This window comes from Macrobrachium rosenbergii, chromosome 16, assembly GCF_040412425.1.
Source record: "Macrobrachium rosenbergii isolate ZJJX-2024 chromosome 16, ASM4041242v1, whole genome shotgun sequence".
NCBI lineage: Eukaryota > Metazoa > Arthropoda > Malacostraca > Decapoda > Palaemonidae > Macrobrachium > Macrobrachium rosenbergii.
Window position 1 is genome coordinate 26,707,455 of NC_089756.1, and position 24,425 is coordinate 26,731,879.

Sequence of the window (24,425 nt, forward strand, 5' to 3'; positions counted from 1 at the left end):
TTCATATAGGTTTCCCTATTGTGGAAGCAATGTTATAACTACTCTTATGTCTGATAATCAAATGAGAGCAACCCTTTCTCAAACTGTCTGTAAAAAATATTTCCAAGACTACTGAGTTTCTATGACATCAGTTTTATGATTTTACAAGCAACCCATTATTGCTCATATAAATGTGTCCCTGATTACCTGTTTTGCAATTATTTTTAACAAATTTAAGAATTTTTTTAAAAAATTACATTTCAGCATTGTTTTCTGGGTATTCTTTGTTATAAACTCATAGACATATAACCAGGAAAATTATAAATATCTAATGAGTAACTGAATTCAGTCAAAAATAATTTGTATTCTTCACTTTAAATACCATGCTACTCAATAATTAAGACACATAGGCCTTGAAATTTTTTGTGGACTGGGGACCCATGCTACAAATTCCCTGCACACATTACTGACACTTTCTGGTGAAGCTCAACTTCTTAACAGGGGGCCTCCAAGCTTTATAAAGCTTAAAGCAGGGGTCAGTAGCTTTCAGAAATTAACCACCTATGTACCAACTATGAATCTGATAATCCCTACTGCACTCAATAAAACAATGGGAGATAAATACAATTACAGAATAACCAATTACAAACTGTATTTTCCTTGTTAATGTGATAACTGCCTGTGCTTCGCTTTAGCCAAAGTTGAAATTTCTGGTACATATTTAAATATTCTGAGCAGCACACAAGACTTTGTTAGGGGAAGATATGTTCATGTGTTTCTGGCAAAGAGTGGACAGGTAAAATTATTAAAATATTATATCAAATTCAGGCAAATTGACTCCATGCCATTCATAGCTATCTTCCTCATATTCTTTTTTTATAAACGTTCAAAATTTTTATTTAAAAGGGTGTGTTTGCCATGGCAAATACAATGTGTTAGGTTTTGAGTGTATGCCTAAAGTTACTGGCTATTGTTTTAAGGGCTCACCAAGTATAATCTGACACTGCAATCTTTCAAAAGGAATGGCTATAGACTGCAATATCAAGTGTAACATGGAATGATCAAGTTTTCCTGAGATCCATTAGCTGAGTGTGATATGTAGTAATAACTTATTCCAAAATTAAGTTAATGGAGACAGCGTAAGTGACAACCTACTGTAGAATTACATTAGTGGAAACAATGTAACTGATAAAATAAAAATACTGTAACAGAAATACAGGATCACAATAAATGGAAGAAATGAAACTGGGTGGTAGAAGATATGAAATGAAAATGGAGAACTTTTTAAGTACCAGTTGATAATGATAAAAAATTGAGATTAAGGCAAATGGATAAAAAATCATAGGTAAAAACACAGTTCTGAAAAACTGAAGAGAACATAGAATATAATATTGCAACATGTAAAGATATAAAGTGCAGGCAGTAGGCACAATACAATATCATATTTGCGATGGAAGTACATATACAGTAAAAGGAAATCTAAAAATTTAATTATTGGACACCCTCAAAATGTTGAAGTCATTCACAAAAATCTCGCTGAGATTTTTTTGTTTTCAAATATTTTTTTTTTGTATGTTGGATAGGGCAGCCATTAAAAACAATTTAAAGGGTTAGGTACAATTCATAGATAAAGCTTTAACTTAAATACAAAGAAAATAAAATGAGCAACCAAAAACCCTCATCAAGACCAGATCGGAAGATAACAAAAAGGGTTCGAAGGAAATAAGAGGAGGAAAATACAGCTTAGACCTGGAAGGATGTGATGGGCCTGCTTACAGGATTAAAGTTTGTAAGAATAATGGAAAATAGAGGCCGCTTGAGATTACTCGAACTTGGCAGCAGAAGGAGAGAAACAGCCAATTTACCCTTCATTCCAAGGATATGTGAATTTGTAATAAAGAATGCCATAACCTGACAAGGGACTTGATCTGTTCAAGTTTAATAAAGTATATCAAAGGGTCTAAAGATTGTATACAATCATTTATAAGTATGGCTGTCTTTGATCTGATAATTGCAAATGCCTCTTAAGCACCTCTATTAACTTCTGATTTGTGAGCACTGTAGTGATACATGACCACATATCAATCACACTTCAACATTTGTATCAATTTATACCAACTGCATAATTTCTGCGGAATGAAAAATAATTTACTGTGAAAAGAATTTTAATAACTATTCTGAAGTGCTCCAATAACTGCTGATGGTATAATGTTTCCTGAATGGAATTCTGTATAATAAAAAATGAATTAAATGTTCTTTTCAGAAAATATGATAGCCAATCTTTAACAGAAAGAGATCTAGATGTTTCAGTTCATGATGATGTCTAATTGTGCGGACCTTCAAAAATTAAGTTTTAGATACGGATTTTCGATGCAACCTCTGGTAAGATTGTTATATGAAAGGTTATGGAAATAAATAAAGGGCAAAATAACATTGAAGACATTGCAAAACAAACCAGATATGGAAAACTGAGATGAAGACTATATGCCATAAAAGCTTTTGTATGGGTCTGCTTTTTTTCGTAGATGAAATAAAATGTAGATGGTGGAAAGAACCAGTGGAATATGCAATACTAAAGAAGAGGAATGAATAAACATATACACTGGAGATAGATAGTGCAATGAAAATGTCACCTTGTAAACAAATACTATTGCACGTCCTAAAGAATTTCCTGTTGAAGGATTATACCATACTTAAAATAGATAAAACTTGTATAAGCCAAATCCAGTTCTGTCCGCACATGATATTAATTCAAGTGGTACTTGCACTTCACAACAGCTATATTACATGATATAAGGAACTTTAAAGGTACTCAAGGATAAAACATCAGGATTCATCATACAATGTATCTGTGCAACAAATCTGGGGTATTTGTGATGAGTTTCAGTTGTCACTGAATTAGCATGTGTATAATTCATTTACAGCATCAATTTTTTAAGAGGCTCTAGTTTGATAACTAAAGCTGTCGAGGTTGAGTAATATAACATAAAATGTCATTTATGGAATTCAAAAACAAAATTATGAAAACAAAATATGTTTTCTAAACATGAAGAGTCAGTGAGCACTCCAAGAAAATAACCAGATCTGTAAAAATAAAATATTTTCCTTAGTCTAAGACTAAAACTGTGACAAATAACCTCATGACACCTGTACTAGCATGAATGTAAAAAATATGCTTATTAAAATGTTTTTTATTACCTAGTTTCTTTGGAATGACTTCTGTTTGGTAATGCTCCTATCAAACAAAATATATTCTTGCTCTCAACATTTGTCATGATACTGTATTTTACAGCCTTGGGCTATTTGTCTGTATCAATATGCATGCAGATAAGTTAGTGATTCGTAAGATTAGCTTAACACAAGTATCAGCACCACTCCTCAGGTTGTGCACTATTCGTTTATAAAACCATAAAAAACTGTTTTCTGACCCATAAGCTACTTCAGGTCTAGAATATAACTAAAAACTCTAACTTTTCAGTGCTAGAAAACCACATCCAACTCTAGAAAGTATCTAAGCATCTCTTTCATATGACAAAAATACCATACTTAGTGCCACAGCCCATTAATAAAAACACAAACACACAAACTGTTAATGAAGACGTATTCCAATTATTGCTAAAATCAAAATAAATCCAAATATGGTCAGTCCATACCATTAGCAAAATCTAAGATCAAAGAGTATAAACCTGCTATTTTCAGCTGCCAAAAATATCACTTGCATAAAGTTTCTTCAGTTTCCTTTCTAAAACGAATGATGACTGCAGTCACGCTGATGTTGACTAAATTGAGTGTGACTCCAGTTTTCAAAGCCGTTACTGATGTCCAACACTTTTTTTGCGACAGAATTTCAAATGATATTCCAAAACAAATGAGAAGTTTTTGATAAAAAATCAAACAAACTTGTGAGCTGTAATGTCTTACAGTAAAACTTACATACTGTAGTTCATTTTATACGTTGAGCATGATTTGACAAATCTTATTAGATAACAAATGTTAAAATAGTTTGTATGGCTGTCAGCTTAATAATAGCTTTTCCTCCTTGCACCTGTTCTCTCAGGTTCTTGGTCCTCAATTGCATCTTCATCAGCCATGCTAGCTTTGCTTTTGGATTCAAGCTCTGGGGCTCTCCAATTCTGAGATGATGTAGGGGTTCCCTCTGTCTCTGGCAATGAGGATGTTCGTAGCCTGACTGAAGAAAGTAAAAAACTATCATCCTCTACCTGTGAGTAATCTCCTTTTGAAATTTTGTTAGAGATGGAACAAATTAAATCCATGTCAACACCAACACATTTGTCAACCATTTTTGGTTTTTCCTCTGCTCCTAGTAATATCATCTTTGGATTTTCTTCACTTATTCCGGGATTAATTTTGCAGTCATTAATTCTGTCTGTCTTTGTCGAGTTTGCCTTTTCTACCTCCAAACACTTAACAATATGATTCTCTTGGCTTCTCTGAGGCATCTTTTTGCTTCCTTTCAAATTCCTCTTAAACAACAACTTGATATTCTCAAACACTGTACTAAGCTTGAAAGCTTCCTTTTTAGATTCGTTACCATCAATATTGTCCACACTGTTTGTTACAATAACATTGCATTGTATCTTATCCACAGAAGGAGGCAGTGCACTATTGTTAAGCCTGAAAGAAATTCTTTTCTTCTCCCTCTTACCATCTTTACAAAATGCACTAGATAAAGTTGGAACAACTTCATGGTTAGGTTCATAAGTACGGAAATCACTCTCATTTGAACAAATGTTTAATGTCTTTCTCATGGGCATTTCACTAGTGCTCTGATGCAACTCGATATGTGAGGGTTCTTCAATATCAACTACAGTACTTTCATTACTAAGAAGTCTTTGACAAGCAATTGGTGAACCACTAATGCAAGTTATATCATTAGAATCTGAAATTTCTTGCCCTTTTGGCAATGGAAATTCACCTAGTGTTTCACTGGAATGTTTCTTTTGAAAGGCATTGGGACTATATACATCATCCAAACTAGAATCTAAATTGACAGAGTGTTTGTCTCTGCTACTACATTCACTATGATCTGTGGAGGTGCCAGGAATTTCATCTTCAGCATTGGTAACATCGGCACAGTTGGAGTCCTCCCCGCTTCCCTCATTTCCACTATCAGTTATGGGATTTACTTCAACATCACTTGGATGATCAGAATCAAAGTGTTCATCATCAAAATCTAGACTCGCATTCTCCTCTTCACCTGACCCCCCTTCATTGAAAATGTCTTCATCAGTTGAGAGTTCTAGAGAGTCCTCTAAACTATCCTCGTCATCAGCAGCCTTCTTCTTACCTCTAGCTTCAGGGGGCTAAGGCAGGGTAAAAACTTGTCAGATAAATAACAACGACATGAATTGTATAGAGTCCCTACAGGAGAATAATCCCAGGTCCATAGAAAAAATAGAGGAAAATAATGATAGCTATTCAAACACAGTCTTTTAAAAAGAAAGCATGAGCACTAGAGTGAAAAAGAAAATATAGATAAAAAATAACTTTGAAGAATGACTTCAAGATAATTTAAGAATTATAAAGCAAACGATTCTCAATCCTTAGAACATGTGTGAATAAAGATTACCATAGATTTAGGAATATGAATATAACATTCTTGAGAAGGGTTTCCATGCAATAGGTTTGGAAAAAGCAGAAGACATGAGGCTATGAAGGAAAAGTTTTTGTTTGTGAGTTTTGAATCTGTACAAGTGCTCCTAATGCTAACACAAGCAATTGCAAAGACTTTTAAATAATTAAACACAAGAAGTTAAGATTGAATAATAAATTTAGAAAATACTCAGGCTAGAGTCCCTGGATAATTGTCAAATGAAAAATAAACAATCTGAAAGACAGTCTGGCCCAAGCAGAATACATGTTAATTACATGTACATATGTACATTTTAATAATTCTCACTTTTAAAGGACTCTAGTCCATAAATTATCAATAGGATTTTCCTAAAGAAATATTTTGATACCCTTAAATGATCTGATGAAATACAGGTTCAAAATGAATAACTAGTTCCAAAGCTAGTAGACTCAATAAAAGATTTACCTCTAAATAGATTAACCCAAAGAAGTAAACTTGTTATACTTTGACTTACAACTGAGAGTTTGATTTCAAAAGAAATATCTGGAAAAGCAAAACAATACTAGGAAATCTTTATGCACATATCTTAATCAATAAATATTAAACTCCTGATGCAATCACCTCATACTCTGGGTCGGTAGTTGTCTTTGCAATTACTGAAGGATAACAGAAACATATCAAGCATTGTTCAAGAATTTCAGAGGATCAATACTTCAGTACAGCAAATAGTGAGAAAGATCTTCCAGTTTAATACAATACATGCAAAGAGACTGTCAGGTTGGATGGAAAAAGATATGCTTCAAATGAATAAGATCCAAGATTGCAAGAGAGACCTTTCCATAGGTATTTAGCTTGAGAAAAAAGTACTGGAAGTTGATCATACTTTTTGTGAATTACATTAAAGCAATTTACTTTACAGAGTGTGAGGAGGACGAAAGGAAAAAAGATGAAAATCAAATAGCCACATACCAGCTTATGGCTCTCCTCCAAGTGCTTCATCAATACTGCCACAACGACGTTGACCAAAACAAACTGAGCCATGAGGACGAATACCACGAAGAAAATGGGTGCCACGAAAGGGTAAAGGCAACAGTTCTTCACACAATCTGGACTGCTGTCACATTTGTCTCGTAGCGTATCCTGAGGGCAGGCAATTTAAAGTAAATGATTTCAACCACTTACACATTGTATGTGACAAACTGAAGTACACACTAAACTCCAAATGTCTGTTGTAATACAAGATACAAATTTAAAGACAGGAATTTTAAAATAAAAAAACTAAGACAGCAACTTACACCCCTGATTAGAACTATGTAATCCCATACACTGTAGTAGATTACTGTATTAGCTACAATGAGTTTACTTCTATCATAAAATAAGTTACACAGAAAGGACACTAACAGCACCTGAGGTAACCAGATTGTGCAATGTATTACAGATAATTGTGTTCCATGCACTGATCTTCTGCTTTGTGCTGTAGATTCTGCTTTGGTAACAGCACTTCAATCTGGAATTTTTGGTTTATGATGACAGATTATCTTAAATTAATCAGGCAACCTGCTTTCTTTAGGGCATTAATGTGGAAAAGTAGCTAGTGAGTAAACGCAGGGGAGCACAATTCCTTGTGCTCTGTGAGGTTTTAGTGCTTCTGCGTATGGAACGGTTGTTCCCTTGTTGAGGGTGCACTCCTTTCCCGGTGGTGCTTGCTTATTTTTTGTATATAGAGTTTACGTCTGCTGCCTTCGCTTTGGTAGCGACAGTCCAGTATGGTCAGCCATTGAGTCAGGGTCTAGGCAGCATAGCAGCATGGATGTGTTTAACAGCTGGTAGTTGTTACCTGTTAGCCCCTACAGTATTCGAGGATGTGAACTTCGTTCAAGTTTGAGGATGAGTTGATGACTAACCCTAGTCATCAGTGGAGAGGAGGCATTCCTCTGAGACAGCAGTTTAGCTGTCGCATCGACTCTGCTGTGAGTATCTGTGTTTTGTGGAGATGTTCCTGTTTGCCGTCATGGGGCGGTTTTGATGATTTCACGGCAGTAGTTTGATGGTCGTTCTCGGTAACCTTTGATGCTGGTCATGACATCCCAAGGTGGTTACGTATTTGTACTGTACGAAGATTGTGATTATTATTGTACTGGTATTATTTGATACTTAAGTTTATGATTATTATTGACTTTATATTTGCTGCTGTATTGATTTTTCAGATATGTATATATTACTATGGTTAATTGGTTATACCGTGGATTGTCTGATATTATTTATGCTGTCTGTATTGCTTACTGTTTGATGCAGCTTAAATGTTGTTCTCCTTTATATGATGTTTGTTACTTTTTGCTGTGATGGTAATGTTTATTTAAAGTAACTTTAATTTTCTGACGTCTATGGTATTTTTTGACTGGATTATGTATGATGTGTGATATGATTTATATATTACTTTTTACCAAACTTGACTCATTTGTAAATATGTACATTACTTAATGTTAATAAACTAGTTTTAAGGTTATTTTGCTGGTTTTGTTGTTCCCCTTCCCCGTTGTTGTCTAGGCTTCTGCCAGTCTTTCCAGTCCATTTGTCAGTAATTGATAATGAAACCTGATGAACCGAGGTTTGGTTCATAACAGCTCTTATGAATCTTAAGGCTAGCCTCTTTTGAAAAAAATATCTATAAAAATCGGATAGCTTTCAAAACTTCTGTTTCCCTCTTGTAGCACAGACAAGACTCCAAAAACAAACAAAGGAGTTTTTTCTGAAGATTTTCTACTTCTTATCTATGCTGACATAAAATTTTAATTTCTAATGGAAGATCTTGTCCTTCAAATTTAGTTTTGCTTCTTTTAAAGAGTTTCCTTTATTCTTCCTATGCAGAATATTACAGACTTCACAATCTTGTATATTACTGCATATTTCTAAAAGGGTCACCAATTTCTTTTGTAAGCTCCCTGGAGGACGAACATGGCCTACAGTATCCAATAACAGGTTTTGACATAGGAAAAACTTATCGTTGGTGGCTGCTGTGAGTCCTCAAAATCCACCCACCTTCCCTGATGAAAAGGCATGGGACTGGGGTGAACACTTATCTTGCACAGACCTGGCATGTAATGAGGAAGACAGCCAACATATGTGCTGCTGTCACATCTGTGCGAGTAGGAGGATGTGAAAACTGAAGCAGGCACTGTGGACAGGAGTAGAGTCCTCTTGTCCTGAGTCCTTTTTATTCTATCACTGTGCCAACATGCATTCTTCTGGCTGAGACCGGCTATAAGAGAGTTCTTTGAGGTTGGTTGGTCTGTCTTATTGAGCCCTAGGGGGACCATAAAGGTGTAACCCCTTTGCGGACTCACAGCAGCTACCAAAAATAGGGGCTTCCTACTCCAAAATCTGTTTTTTTAATATCCTTCCAGATTTAGAATTCTCCAAGTGACATATAAAATTGTCTAAAATAGTTTAATTTTATAGAGCTCAAAAGGTTGCAATACACTAAATTCAAATAAAACTAACTGTGCCTGACTAAACCCCATATCTGAATTCACATAAAATATTTTAAATTTTATCTGGAAATTACAAAATTTGAATAATTCTGAGAAAATCTTACATGAATGATTCCTAAATATTCCATACATTATATTGGGCAGGAAATGAGATAGTACAGTATGACAATTTCACTGTTCTTAAAGAAGTAAAACCATCAGTAATAGGGGGTGTTTAACTTCTGCCAGTGGTTTAGAGTGTAACATACAAATGCACTTGACAACTAATAATAAACCCATCAATATATAGAATATTCAATAGTTGCCTTTAGTCGGGAGTATGGCATAATACTATACAGTATGGGACCATTATAGTTATACACATAACTAACAAAGTACAGTATACTGGGTACTAATGAATACATAGTACCCAGTATTCTTCAATATGACAAAGCACTCTATAGTTTTAGTATTGGAAATAAACCCATTTATTAAAACTGTTCAATGATTTCCAGTACTCTTGGGTGTGACACAGCAATGTAGGGGGCGATAGAAAAGAATCTTACCTTCATTATACCATTCCAGTTGTCTCCCGTAGCAACACGAAAAAGTGTAAGAAATGCCATGCCAAAATTTTTGAAATGCGCATGTTCCCCAAGTCCTTGGCAAGGATGTTCCTCATCACATTCTGGAAAAAAGGTCAATCACTCATTTTATGGACTTTCAGGTCCCATTTTGACACAATGCTGGCTGCTTAACCAAAAACTTCAGTTTATTGAAAGCTTCAGTAACAACTTTTTTTTTATAAGGTGGAGGTCTTAATCCTTTGCTTAACCCTCTTTTAGCTGGGCTTTAAAGCTGGTATGCAAGTGTAAAAGTCCCCATTGCAGAGGATTCAAATGAAACATCTTGTTCTTCCCAACTCTCCTTATACAACTCATATCTACTTATATTATGAATGTTTGGGTTTGACTAAAGAAATCTTGAGCAGGTTCTGAAAAAGAATCTGAAAAGGAAATGGAAAATTACCTAATGACAGTGAACTAAAAAAGGTCAATGATTTAAAAAAAGGACGCATGAAAATTTAAGAATTACCTAACAGCAAAGGATGGTTATAAATATGAAGTCATTACCTTCCGATCTGACTATAAAAAGCAGAAATGGAAATAATGAAAAATACTGAAGAAAAGGACAGTGGATGGAGTAGAGAAAGTAACAATACAAAATCAAAGACAGTGAGACCTACTATCAGCTACCCACGTTGGAGGGAATTATTTTTTATGAGAAATTTAGGAGTTTGGGTAAAAGAAAAGAAATTACAGAAGCATTAAATCCCACTGAGGACCTAAAAATGCTAAAAAAAAAGACTAACTTTACAAATTCTCTGAAGGTGATACAGCAAAAATTAATAGTCAGGAATGGTGAGAAGAAAAATAAAACAAGCTGTTACAGGAAAATACAAGGTACAGTATTAAGAAAACCAAGTGTCCATAACTCAAACAGTGGATGAAAAATAAAGCACCTAGCATAAAACCTTTCAGACAAGAGTTTAAATTAATAACTACAATGGTAAAGAGAGCTTATTAACACAGGCCAAGTGCATGAAACCCAAAGGGGTGCGTGGTTAATAGCACTGATCCCTACAGAAGAAATTAACTGTAAATCCCTTCAAGAAAAATAAAACAACTGCTTTACTAAATAACGTAAACAAAATATGACATAAAAATACAAGGCCAGACTACGGGCATGTAAGAAAGATGTCAAGCAGAGATATTAATTTTATCTGGAAGAGGATATAAAAGGCCAAATAACTGAAGCAAATAACACTTGGAGTGTTCATTTTTATTTTTTTTTTAGTAAACTAGGGATTGTGAGTTGAGGGATCATCACAAACTGCTATGGAGCCATTTTTATGACTGATGGGTTGTTATGAACAGCTGCCGTTTGCTCTGCGAATATACCTGAATAAAATAAGAGATGATATTCTCTGACTACCACATTTACAAAGGTACTGCCGCAAAACTGGCATACAGTACATTTTAACACATTTCCTCCATTTTTTACCAAGTCAGTGTATGCCAAGATTATTGTCAAGATAAAAATTTTTGCATTCCTTGGCTACTGACTCAAATGTAAATTCATTAACACTGCCTGATTGTGCAAGATTTCTGATGATGTATTTAGTAAAAATGGAATAAAAGTGAAAAGAAAGTGGAATGGAAGACAATAAATAAAAAATTAACATACAATTAGCAGAAAATGAAAGCAAAAGGTTCCCCTCCTCATTTACAGTCAAATTTATGTGTTGAAACTGTAAGGGTGATCACCAGTTTAGATCAGCCAAATTTTCACTTTCCATATACAGTAGTACATTACACAAACTCAAGTACAAACTGAGAAAGACAAACTTTGGCCTACGATTTCATTTTCCTCTACTTATCTGTATTTTCAAATCTGAAGTTTGAGCACCTTACTAATTTTTTTTAAAGCACCTTAAAATAGCATGTTCATCACACCATTACGATAGCTGTTTCATGTTACCACACTTACCTAACCTGCCGAAGAGCTCCACACCTAGGGCTGCAAAGATGAAGAAAAGCAAGAAGAATAAGAGACCCAAGTTTCCCACCTGAGGCAGAGCTTGCATGACAGTATCAAGCAGTGCTCGAATTCCTTTCGCCATCTTGAGCAACTTCAACACTGAAAAGAATGAAATAATGCAGATTCAACTGATAAAAGTATTCATCCTCAACATGAAGCATCTAAATCCAATTATCAAAATCCAAACCAAAGAATATGAGTCACATACTCCTATGAATTACATGTTGTATAACTATGAATTACATGTTGTATAACAAGTCAGCATCAATAGTTAAACTGCCATTCCCCTTGTTTTTTTAGTAACTTGGCTATCCTGAATGTGTCACAGACTTTTAAACTGACTGGTTAAATATGCAAGAGAATAGCGTAAGCATCAAAAACAACGTATAATTATTTGTAAGCCTCCTCATCAATTTTGAAAAGAAATACAGCTTGTGTAGTCATACATTTCAGAATGATGAGATTATAGTACTCAAAAATATATTTCTAAACTTGATGTATCAAATATTTGACTGAAGAAGCCCATAGGAAAGCACACACAAACTACTATTTTAATGATTTTAATTTGTAATAATTTTGACACGGGGAACATTATGGAAAATGACTGATAGTTTTCAGCCAACCTAAACAGTGGAGATGAGGAATGAAAAGGGTGAGATAAGAGATGTGTAGAAGTGGTTAAAAAGATTAGAGTAGGTGAAAGGCTGGATCACATTTTGACATAGTTTGAACAGGATGATAGGATGGTGAAAAGAAAGGACAATTCAGAAGTACTGGAAGGAAAGAGAGGGAAACTTGCAAATTATTGGATATGTAGTGTGAAAGAGGTATTGGAAAGAAGGGGCTTCAACATCCAAGAATCAAGACAGTGTATGCAAGCGAGATGAGTGGCGTAATCTGTGTAAGGGATGTTCGTTTTACTGTGCTGGTGATAAGCCTTGTGTATAAGTGTTTGAAGCATTTGTGTTGTGGATGGTTTTCCACAATGTTTGGTCCTTTCTTGGAGAAAAGATTGCATATTACAAAATATCCTACAATGCATCACTAATCTCAAGTGAATTATCCTGCTAGACTTCATAATGTCCCTCTTATTTTTTGAAACTCAAAATCATGAATCCACTCCAGTGAAACATTTCATTTTTCATCTCTAAACATTAGTAACTTTTCTACATACCATATGGCCATAGAATAGCTCTTACGTATTCCTGATACTTTCAGTTCAGTATGCTGTAGTGGATAAGTTCATAATTTGAGCTCTTCCAAGAGACAAAAGAAATATTGTTTGGTAACATTTTAAAAAAATAAGACTGAAGGAAGCCTTTTCTTCTACAATTCCTAGAAAATTACCAAAAGCTTCAATTCCACATTCTCCTCATGACCAATGCTATAAAAAAGGTGCCTTTTTACAAGAGCACAGAACAGTAAATGTGAGGTGCCTTACATGTGTATCCTTAATATTTACCAGTAAAGTTTTAAGCATTGCTGTAGGTATATTATCTTAGCCACAGTCTGCTTGGTTCTGTTTACACTGTGACCCACTGGCCCAACAGGTTATTGGGCTACTTACCACGAGCAATTCGAAGCACCCTCATCACACGGATAATTGTAGGGTTGATTGGAATTATTTCACTCTTCATCTCCTCCAGCACAATACCAACCACAGACAGGATAACAATAAGTACGTCTAGTTGGTTCCATCTGTTTGTGGGATCACCATTGAAAGGAAAATTAGTATTCAAAAATAAAAATGTTCAACAGGAATAAAGGCATGGAATGTTACAAAAGCTCTGAATTTATAGAATTGATCATTATTTCCATTACTGAATTTTAATATAAGATTAATGAAAGTAGTAGAATTATATCAACACCTACAGACAATATGAATATAGATATTAATAAAAGAGACAAGACAAAATGGTCAATGCAGTACAGAAAAAATAAGTCTACTGGACAACTACTGGGGTTACAGAAGACTGAAAGTCATCAATTCCTATTGCGATGCTGATACAATATTGCAAAAATAAGGTAGTTATATTCCTAAGATAACTGCAACTTTATGAATTTGTAAAGCCATAAAATTTTAATGATGCAAATTTTATCAGCTATATTGAACATCATTCTCCTTATCAGAACCTATCTCTCTTCGCTTTTTAATAACTTGACAGTAAGCAGCAGTAAAATACTAGGCACAGCATGAAGAATTACAAATAATCACGAATACACAACAGAAAGCTGGGTTTATGGCAATCTACTAACTATAAATTTGTGATACCATACCATCCTAACTGTGTGAAATATTCTACTGTATGTCAAAATATTAATACTGTTACTGTACATACAAAGTTATGGGTGTTCATTCAATTTTTGCAAACTGCTACTGTACCTGTACAAAAACTGCAGAATAAAATGACTGTAGTCAAACTGTTTTTGTTTACAGTATATTGAACCCACCAATCAACTGATTTCACATTGCGGTTGTGATGCCTCAGATGAGCCCATTCTAAAGCCTTAGATGAAAGCAGCAGAATATCTAAGGAAAAAATTTCAGGCAGGCACACCTGTCAACCACTGTTTGGTTTCAACTACCAAGCTCATTCTATGGCATATCTACCAACTGCAGCTCCTGTGTGAGAATGTGTCCAGTTTTGTTTGGACTCTTGGATTCTACTAATTTATTCTAATTCATTTTCTATTTAGTGTTTTATTCTCTTTTCATCTACATCTGATATCATTCCTTTCTTAATTAGGGTAAGTGATTAATCATTTTAAATTTGAGGTACGTAGTTGTATCACTGCTTGTCAACCAGTATTTTGGCTTATTTCTTAAGTGGTACCAGAAGAGCTGATAGGGTGAGAAACATAGAGCCCTCAGTCTTCCAACTGTCCTTGTGTCCTCAGGTTTATAATTGTTTTTTGCCTTGTATCTTGGACTGCATAGCTCTTCACACTGGTTCACCGGAAAGGCTAAGAAATTCCACTGTTCAACCCGACAAAATTAAGTGTTTCCTTACAAAATCACCAATCATATGTTAAATTACCAGCTTGCATCCCCTTCTTAGTAGAGTATGACAGAATGAGCTGGGTAGTTACTCCCATCTGATGATTCACAGCCGTGCATGTGAAAACCAACTGCTTTTACCACTGTGCCTTTATCATCTTTGAGACTTCAGAACTGGTATGTCTAAGGATACTGTGATCACAATTTGAGCTGTATATGAATGATGTTTGTAGGAAAAATGTTTTATGTTATAAAAACTTCACGTTTCTGGCCTTTCCTGTTAACTTTTTTTTTCAAAGTAAAGTACACACTGATAAATTATTGAATCCCTGAAATTACTGCTGCCCTTTTCAATAAATTTACCACTTTTATTCTGAAACATTTAAAACATGGCAAAGAGAAAAAAAAAGTACTATGCTATGTCCATGGCCCCCTAATTGTTGTCAGTAATAACACCATATTTTTAGGAATCTTGAGTTTGTTGCCATCTGATAATACAGTAATTAAGATACTTATCTGATGTTTACATCAAACCCTTCATCATAAATCTTCCCTTAGGTGAAAACCTAAGGCATAGTCTCCCTTTGTTTGAACTTGTTTAGCATAAATTTTACTCAACTTGAAAATCTTCATCTTCTTCAATTAGAAACTCAATCATAAATCACCTTTTATTCGAAACCCTGAACTACATATAATTTTCTGCTTAAAACTCTCAACCATCAAACTTCATTGTAGGCCAACAGGATATTTGTAAAGGAGTTATTTTTATGTAACAGACACTGACAAGCAAACACATTCAAGTTATTTGCCTTTTTTCTTTTCCAAGAAACATTATGCTAAAATAGAACATATTATGTGGAACTCAACAAAACATTTCACAGGGCAATTATAACTGACATTGGAACATCATCACACACCCCATCTGGTAATGATTTAAATGCTCTGCAATCAGACATTCATTTCTTACTTATACCAAATCAATTTGACAGATGTCTAGATGAAACCCCTACCTCTTATTCTGAACAATATTTAAGTGATATATGATTATGGGCATTGACAAAGTCAGTGCCTTCATCATCACACAAAGTAATATCTCAACAAATATTTGAAAAGACTCCATACCAACAAAGGATTTGTCCATGATTTTTACTGAGAGAACATCTGATATACTTTGAAATGAAAATATTTTTAACAGATAACATGAAATAACAAAACTGAGCTGTGCTTGCAAGCCACGCGGTATATGACGTACATCTCTTAGAATAATAATAAAAAAGTATCTTTTATTACTCCTTTGCAGCTATCGTTACATATCTTTCTAAATATTTTGATGACTTCAAGGTAATCCACTATTTGATTTTCTTATGTATTTCTGTTAAATTTCCAATATCTCTAAAGAAGCTGACACCTATTTTGAGAGCTAAACTCGCAAACAGAAATAATATTAGAAAGTCAAATCATTTTAATACAGTTAAGGGTTTAAATTCTCTCATATATATAATAATGCAAAGCTGTGCAGCTTGCATGAAGCTTACTAAGCAGAATTTGGGGAATCAAACTGCTAAGAAAAGCTAATTCATGCACATAATACATCACCTTTGATAATAATCATATTAAGGGAGGGTTGTATTTATGAGTATAAGTTATCTATAAGAAACTTAAATGGTAAAAATCATCACTACTACATTGTCTTTGCAACAGGTTCAAAGAATTAAAGATACATGTTATGGCAAATGGTAACCTGCTGACCATTTTCAACCTTTACTATTGGATAAGAAGAATCACGTTACTAAATTTAGGAAAAATACCGAGAAGCAATAGGGATTATGAGCACTACTGCTGAAAATGTTTATCCTAAAAAGAAAATCTATATACAGTATCTTTTAAAAACTTAGGAAAGAAATAGGCTCTAAGTAAGATCTCACTATGAAACTCTCATAAGCTTCAAATTTCAGAATTAGTAGATCTACGTTCCAGCATAGTTATTTAAGAAATTAGTCCAAAAATGAGGACTATTAAGCGTCTGTCCCTTAGTGGTCATCTTTTTTATATCGTAAACCCTGTTCCCTGAAGTGTTTTTGATAAAAGACATTGGTGTTCCTCTTCTAGAATCATAAGATTTATAGATACCTACTTTTATGCATTGTAATGATTACGTACTGCATAGCAAAAACTACCTTCTACAAGTTCTAAATAACATTTCTCCACAATTATTCACTTTCCTGAGGTAAAAAAACTCATGGCACACCCAAAAACTCAAGGAGCATATTGTTATTATGAATATATGTTACAAATAAAAATAATTAATAGCTCATGGCATATTTCCTATGGAACTGCTTACACAGTGTCTTAAAAAGACAGTCTCTAGAAGTTGCTCACTTAAAAATAATGAATCTAAGTAACCTAATTTAACATTAAAAATAATAAACTTCCTGCTGTAAAATTAAACAGGGTTTTAGGTACAAGTCTATTAGGAATGAAAATTATGTATCACAAAAAGTTTAAGAGACTGATTTACTAAAATATGCAGACTATGTAAAAATAGTCAAAACTGATTTTATTATGACAGGATCATGCAACATGAGACACTATAAAAGAGGGGACTGTCAGGATCCTATATACATGCATGACTTACTGAAATATAACAACACCTAGAGAAAAAACATTGCTCTGCATGATCATCAAAGATATAAATTAAGTAAATAATGCTAAAAATTCTTTAGTGCAATAAAAAACCATCATCACTTAATTAAATACAATAAAAATTTAGGTTTTTATTAATTTCAAGTCTAAGCTATACATTGGGATATCCTATCTTATTTTTATTTAATAATGGATGCAGTTTTACATAAAAAAAAAATTCTACACTAATCTTGTCAAATTAAAAAGTTATTAAGATTTCCTTTCCACGTTTATCATCACCAAAACACTTGAAAGAGTTTGTAATCCCCATTCATGTACCCAAATTTTCTGTAGACTGAGTAGTGACTCCATTCACAAATGGAGATCTTTTTTACCCCAAAAGTAAAGTTTTCAAGAAAAGCTAAAACGCAATATTTACAGATAGAGAAATGTGCTTAATCTTCACTGAGAGACAAGGTCAGACAACCTCCAGTCTAAAAATTTCAAAGGCAACATGACAATTTACGTTTTTCCTTGTCCAGTGACTTATGATACTGGCCATATGCTATCAGTAGCCTTATTACTTCAGCCACATTAGTTTTTCAGATTACTATGCAGTTTTTGAAAAAAATATTTTTAAATACTAATCCATTACTTTACGTAGTGTATTTGCATGTAATGTGGGAATCCCAGATATGTCAGTCCCTTGTAGAAGGAATGGATGATTCGCTGACTAGGGTACATCAGTGTATGTACATTTGGCCCCTTAGGTCTCCGGTAGTTAACTAAATCTTACTTTGTGTAGTCTGAAACTACTACGACAGAGCCTTAGGGCTAAGAGGGCAATTACAGGTTAAAGTAATTATGTTTGTACTTAAAAAAAATTAAATTTCCTTAAAAAATTACACTGCCCTCATTACAAACTCATTACTTTAACACAGCTTGAATAGCAATTGAAGCTAGAAGTGCACTGAGTTGCCACAGCTCTGATAAGGTAAAGAGCACCTGGAGGGATAAGGGCGTTCCTGGGAAAAATATGTAAGGCTTCAAGGAAAGTTTACGGAGAAAATCGAATAAAGAGTAGGACTGTTAAGAAATGAATGAACATAAGGAGGTGTCAGAGAGCCCAAACAAAGCAGTAACTAGCAAATCTCTGAAGCATTACCTTATAAAGATAAATTATTAGGTCAAAATGAGAGAGGGATGTGCTTATAAATTCTCATGAGAGAAAGACAGCAATCTTACACTTGAGGTGCTGGCCAAAAACTGTAAACCTTGATTTTTCAATCTACAGAGAAAGAGAAATAATTAAGGTGACACCTTTGTGATAAAAATTACTTTCCTGAGCCAAAACAGAAAGATTTTGTGAATCTCACGATAATTTAAGAAGAGGAACAAGCTGGAAGAAGGTAATGAACAGCACACGACTAACTAGCCTAAAACAGTCTGAGCTTTGCACATTACATGTAAAGGACATCACAGTCAAGAGGTCTCCTGATTGCTTGAGGTAAAAACCTCAAAATGCTTGATGAGATCTCAATCCCAAAAGGAAGTCTGGTTGGAGAGGCTGTACACTTTTAGATCTGCTTGAGTTGATGCAGATGAATGGGGAGTTCCTCAAAATGAAGGAGCAAACAAACATTGTTTCATTGGCCCGATTTTGAGATCTAGAATCAAAATTGGATGTTCTACCCTAAAATATGTGTTGCATGGGGGCATGAAACCAAACAAACTGTAGGGTAGGCCCTGTGCCTTTCGCAGTCTTAAAACAGGAAAAATTATCTAAATCTAAACCGAGGATAGCTAGGAGTCTGCTTCTCTACAATGAAGGACAAAGACTGGCAGGAACAGGTACTTTGTAAACCTTGTTGACCTGGTTTTGTTGAATGTTGACAGAAGCCTTGGCACCAGAGGCATACAAACTAATGCATAGTGTCCATTCCAAAAAATTATTACATTCCTTGTCCGTAAGAACCAAGATCAGAGAATCAGATCAACATGATTTCAGCCCCCAAAGTTAAAGAAATATTTTTTCTAAACTCTAAATGACCGGGCATTGATGAATTTTACATAACGTATAAATCAGATGCAGATTGAGGTTTAAACACAAGAAAATCAAACACTGACAAAAAAAAGCTAAAGCTCTCTGGGGTATCTTCCTCCAAGAGTACATTAAGCAAGTGAAAGTAAGTCCACCTTGCAGGTAACTCCCAAGTCATGAAAATATCTTTAAAAAGCAGCCAGGAAATTCTCTAACATTTTGGTTTGATAAAAAATTAAAAGGTCACCTGCAAATAGTCAAGCAAGAACTTTTCAGCTAAGCTTCTCAAAAGGAGGAAATTGGAAGTGACAGTGAAAATAAAACATCCATGATCTAGGTTTTCTGTAAGAAGCAGAAAAGGCTAAAAAATATCCTGCTAGATTTATCCTGCCACCTGGCATAAAACGGCAAGAAGAAATTTATGGTATGTGTCTCATAAAAAGAGAGAATTCCTCGGGAAGAGCTGCAGAGACAATTTCTTGATGGAAAGGTGAACATATTTTTCCAAATGAATCTTCACCTTGCAAAGAAGTCAGTGTTACATAACCAAAAATTTAGACCCAGAGCAGTTCCCTCCAGAATGAGGAAGATTGAGAGAGTGGTCATTCTCAACCCTTGTAGCTATCCTGAATAAAAACGAGATTAACACAAAAGATGGAAGTCTAACCTAGCTCTTCTAAGTAGAAGGCAAGGAAGAATGAAGTATAAAACATGCCAAAAGCACAAAGTATGGGTGATGAGAATCAAGCACAGATTGAACAATGAAACCTCTTTGAGCAAGATATACACTTAATGCTTGGAAATAGTAGCAGGCAGAAGGAAGAATTCATGAGTGACTGGAGTGAAAGTATGAACGAGTGCTTGTGTGGTGGCTTGGGAGTAGAAAATACGTGAAGTGCATGTGTGACTTGAAATATTAAAAGGTAATCATCAGTAACAAAACACCACAACCAGGTGCTTACCACAGGACTGGGGCTTGCAACAAGAGAGCAAAAGATAATAGACAACACAAGCACAGCCAAAAAAAGTGTGTGATTGCTAGAGAAGAACTGTTGGGGGTTACAGGAGACAAGCAAGATGGAGGATTGGCAGAAGCAATAATGGTGGCAGGAGACAAAAATGGCATTAATGCAGGAACTCTCAAGAGGAAGTCCCCTAGTTACTAAAGAACCATATGAGAGGCACAAAAAGAAGACCAAACCACGCCAGCAATTACCAAAAGGAAGCTCCTGCTGAAACGGCAACTGCACTAGAAGTCTCCTGGTAAAGGGCACCCTCAAATGGAAGGAAAGGAAAGCAGTGGGCACAGCACAGCAACTGACAAAACAGCTCTGCTATACAAGTCAGGGAGAAAGAGATTGTGCTTCCCCCAAAACAAAGCAGTCTTTTATCTGGAGAAAAGGCTGACAAAGGAGATGCTAAAACCACTGGACAGCAGTGGTAGTGAAGATGATGGAGTGGGAGGAAAAGAGAACTAAAGGAAACACTTGGGACACCTAAGAAAAGCCAGACTCCAGGCCACTCAATCATATTCTGGCAGTAAAATTCACTGGCTACTGAAGAGTCTGGCATAGAAAATTAATTACTTCTGGGAATCAAAAAACACTGACCAAGGTTATAAACATGTTCAATAACTGCATTATAGGCTTATAAAAACAACAGTGCTTTCCTCACATGCCAGTACAATTGTAATGACCAGGAATAAGAGACGAAAATACTAGTCACTTAAAAGAAAGAGCAGTAAAAATGTTAAGAAGAAAATCTTTCTGCACTATAAGAGTAAAAACCAACTTAGATTCTTCAGAAAATGCAAGTTTTGGCAAGCCTCAAACATACAGGATATTAAAACAATTATAATATACATACTGTATAAAAAAATCTCTTAATTGAGGTATGCATCAGTTATGAGCTTTTTAGAGCTAAAGTGAAAATTTAACCTATAAATGTGAAAACACATTAAAAACCCAAAAAAACAATTCATTCAGTTTTACAATAAGACTACACATGACAATAACTAATCAATGGGGTTACAGAAAGAAATTTAGCTCTACCCAAAACTTACCAAAGATATTGAGTATAGAAAAAACTTATCACTTAATACTAGCTTAACCAGTCAACAGTCACTTCGTAATCAGATATAAAATAAATGCTATAAACTGTAAGGAAAACATATTAATCACAAAATCATTACAAAACCACCTAGGAATCAAGGAGGCTGGAGAGGCTCAGCACTCGAGAACTATAGCAGAAGAGAGTTAGTTTCCAAACTTATGTAAACACTCAAAATTAGTTGGTAAACTGCCTCTGGTCCAGTGAAGTATACCAGGCTGTTCACACACTAAGTAAGGGCTCACTGCAATTCTTACTCATGTAATTTTGATAGTGTAATCAAAGTTACCATCAAAATAAGAAAATGATGAAATAATATGGTATAAAAGGAAAATCAATGAAATGACAGTGACTCAATTATTCCAAAGGTTTGGGAATCACTAGAATGTTTAACCACTGGAAGACTTATAAATCATGTTCCAGTAAATTACTAACTGAAAGACTTACAAATTATGTTTCAGTTAACTTCCTGAGACTTAAGGGACTGCATGAGAAGGCACTAATCTACCTGAGACACCTGATCCTATTTTCTTTTTTTTACAGTGGGACTGAACTGTCTGGGCTGCATACATGGAATATGAATAGGCTGTGTTAAAGTAATGAGTCTTTGATGAAATATATAATTTGATTTTCTCTTACTTCTTTATCTAAATCCCACTGTTTTTGCACTCTTTCTACACTGAATCATTAGATTTTTAAAATTTTTCCTTTCTTTGACTAAAATATGCCAGAAAACTTGCTCATAAATTCACTAAGAAACTTATTCCAGAAGTCAAACACTGGTAGGTGCTACCTACAACAGCAAACCTTGATTGGCAGACCTTTTAAAATCTTTGGTTATTTCCTTTTGTTGGCAGATGGGCTGATTGGATAGCACTACTATTCAGAGCATTTTAGAAATCAAGACAAAGCAGGAATTTCAATTTTAGTTGAGATAGGTAGTGGGTTATGTATGAATCAAAGTAAAAGAGCAAGAAACAAATACAGTATGGTGCTGTTAACTCACAAAGCTAGACTATGAAGGCTTTAAATCTAAAGTAGCACATTATTAGGTCTTAGAATTACAAACACTTTGTCAATGAATAGTCTTATTAATTGTGCAAATGTTTTGTCAATGGAGAGTTTAATAAAGAAAAGAAGATTTGTGCAAATGTTTTCTGTGCAATAATGACGACCTGAAAAATCTGCTTGCTTTGCAAGTGTATCTCTAATTAATTTCCATTAAAAGTAGTTGCGTCTGTGTAAACCAAATGAAGGTTATAAGAACAAGATCTTACTTAGCATACAGCCTACACTGTTGCCAAACAACATGAAGTTCCTACTGTACTTATTCCTAAAATGCACGGAACTCTGCTATTTCTGGATAAAGCCAAAACTCCTTATGACAAACATTTATACTGTATCCTGCATTCTGCCATTATATAATTGATGTTTAGTGTTAATCGAGTGTCATAATAATGATACCATCATTTTCACACCAACACCTAACTATAAATTCTGAGTGAAAAGGCATAACATAAACATATTTTACAAAGGATTGTTAGAATCCTTATAAAGAAAAAGTCCCTAACAAAGTAAATATCTCCAATGCTGCAATGCTGTCTTGAAGCAATTTCTGGTTTTTTCCATTTGATTCTCTAACTAAAATTCAGCTAAACCAATCAATATGCTATAAACCCAGGTAATACAGTAAAAAGAATTCATGGGAAACCCTGAAAGAATCTACACTCAACATTTAGTGTACAACATCACAGTTGATACGTACAAGTAAACAATGTACAGTACTGAACTATGACATCACTTGAACTCGAAGGAATTATTGAACAAAATGCAGCTCTCATATTTGAAGTAAAGAGGGTCTAAATATAGGCTACAGATTAATAGATTAGATTCCTTAGCTATCACAAAGGACAGTTAAATAATTCTTCACATTAACTGTTACAAGACTTATAAAGCAAGAAAAAGTCAATCAATAATACATTGCAAACTTATACAAGCAACTGCAAGCTTTTATACTTGAGTTTTGAACCACCTCTTCAAATCAAATCATTTTAGAGAGTGTATAAATATTATACACAGTATATATATATATATATATATATATATATATATTATATATATATATATATATACACACACATATATATATATATATATATATATATATATATATATATATATATATATATATATATATATATATATATATATATATATATATATATATATATATATATATATATATATATAATACTGTGTATGATGCAGAAATTGATGAGTATAAAAAGGAAAACCAACAAACGTAAAACACAACTAATTCTTGGATTATTTACCCACTAGAGGACAAACAGCAGCCCGGAAAGGAGGAAACATATTAGAAGAAGAAGGAGGAAAACAGAATTTCTATTTACTTTTTACTAAGTGTCTAAATTATGATGGAAATGAATCTACCAATTACTGGATTAGATCATTTTAAGGATAACTGTTCTGCTATCTGATATTCAAAAATGTCTGAGGGCATCACCAAAATCTTTAAATGGTATCTTCATTTCATCATACGGAGTAAGCATTAATAATTATCCCTACCCTACAGCACTTCACTAAACAATGCCTCACATCACTGTGGACTAGATAACTGTTTTTGAAAAATTTTACTAAAAAGATTGTGAAATGCTTCCTTAATCTCTTTTCCTTTTGTCAAGGAGATACATGTATGGTTATTTCAGTGGCTGTTTTTACAGAATGTTTAACTATTGTTATCAATTCTTAAAAGTTTTCAACATATTTTTGAATAGCATCTTCTAACAGTCTGAGTGACATTTTCATGTTTGGCACATGAACCACACAATTACAACTAGTCCACAGTAACAAGAGCTGTCAGAAATTTTGCTTGGCCTTCAAACACTAACTGCAACTTGCCAACTGAGACCCCTAGTTCATTCCAAATTTCTGAGAACAACACTGAATTTTGGGTTCAAATTGTGAACTCAAATGACAAGAAAATGCCTTTTA

The 24,425-nt window shown here is 34.3% G+C and overlaps 1 protein-coding gene across 14 annotated transcripts in view; it reads right to left on the reverse strand.

The window, feature by feature from the left end:
- Window positions 1-24,425, reverse strand: part of Ca-alpha1T (Ca[2+]-channel protein alpha[[1]] subunit T) — a 132,792-nt gene that overhangs the window by 13,168 nt on the left and 95,199 nt on the right. For 13 of the 14 annotated variants that reach the window (XM_067118708.1, XM_067118700.1, XM_067118707.1 and 10 more), the window contains 4 exons: window positions 13,211-13,341; window positions 11,593-11,742; window positions 9,609-9,730; window positions 6,542-6,712 (listed from right to left, as the gene is read on the reverse strand). In XM_067118708.1, coding sequence (XP_066974809.1) covers window positions 6,542-6,712; window positions 9,609-9,730; window positions 11,593-11,742; window positions 13,211-13,341 — 574 coding nt within the window. Of the gene's footprint in view, window positions 1-3,665; window positions 5,304-6,541; window positions 6,713-9,608; window positions 9,731-11,592; window positions 11,743-13,210; window positions 13,342-24,425 lie in introns of all 14 variants that reach the window. The other variant, XR_010855665.1, reaches the window with a different exon arrangement.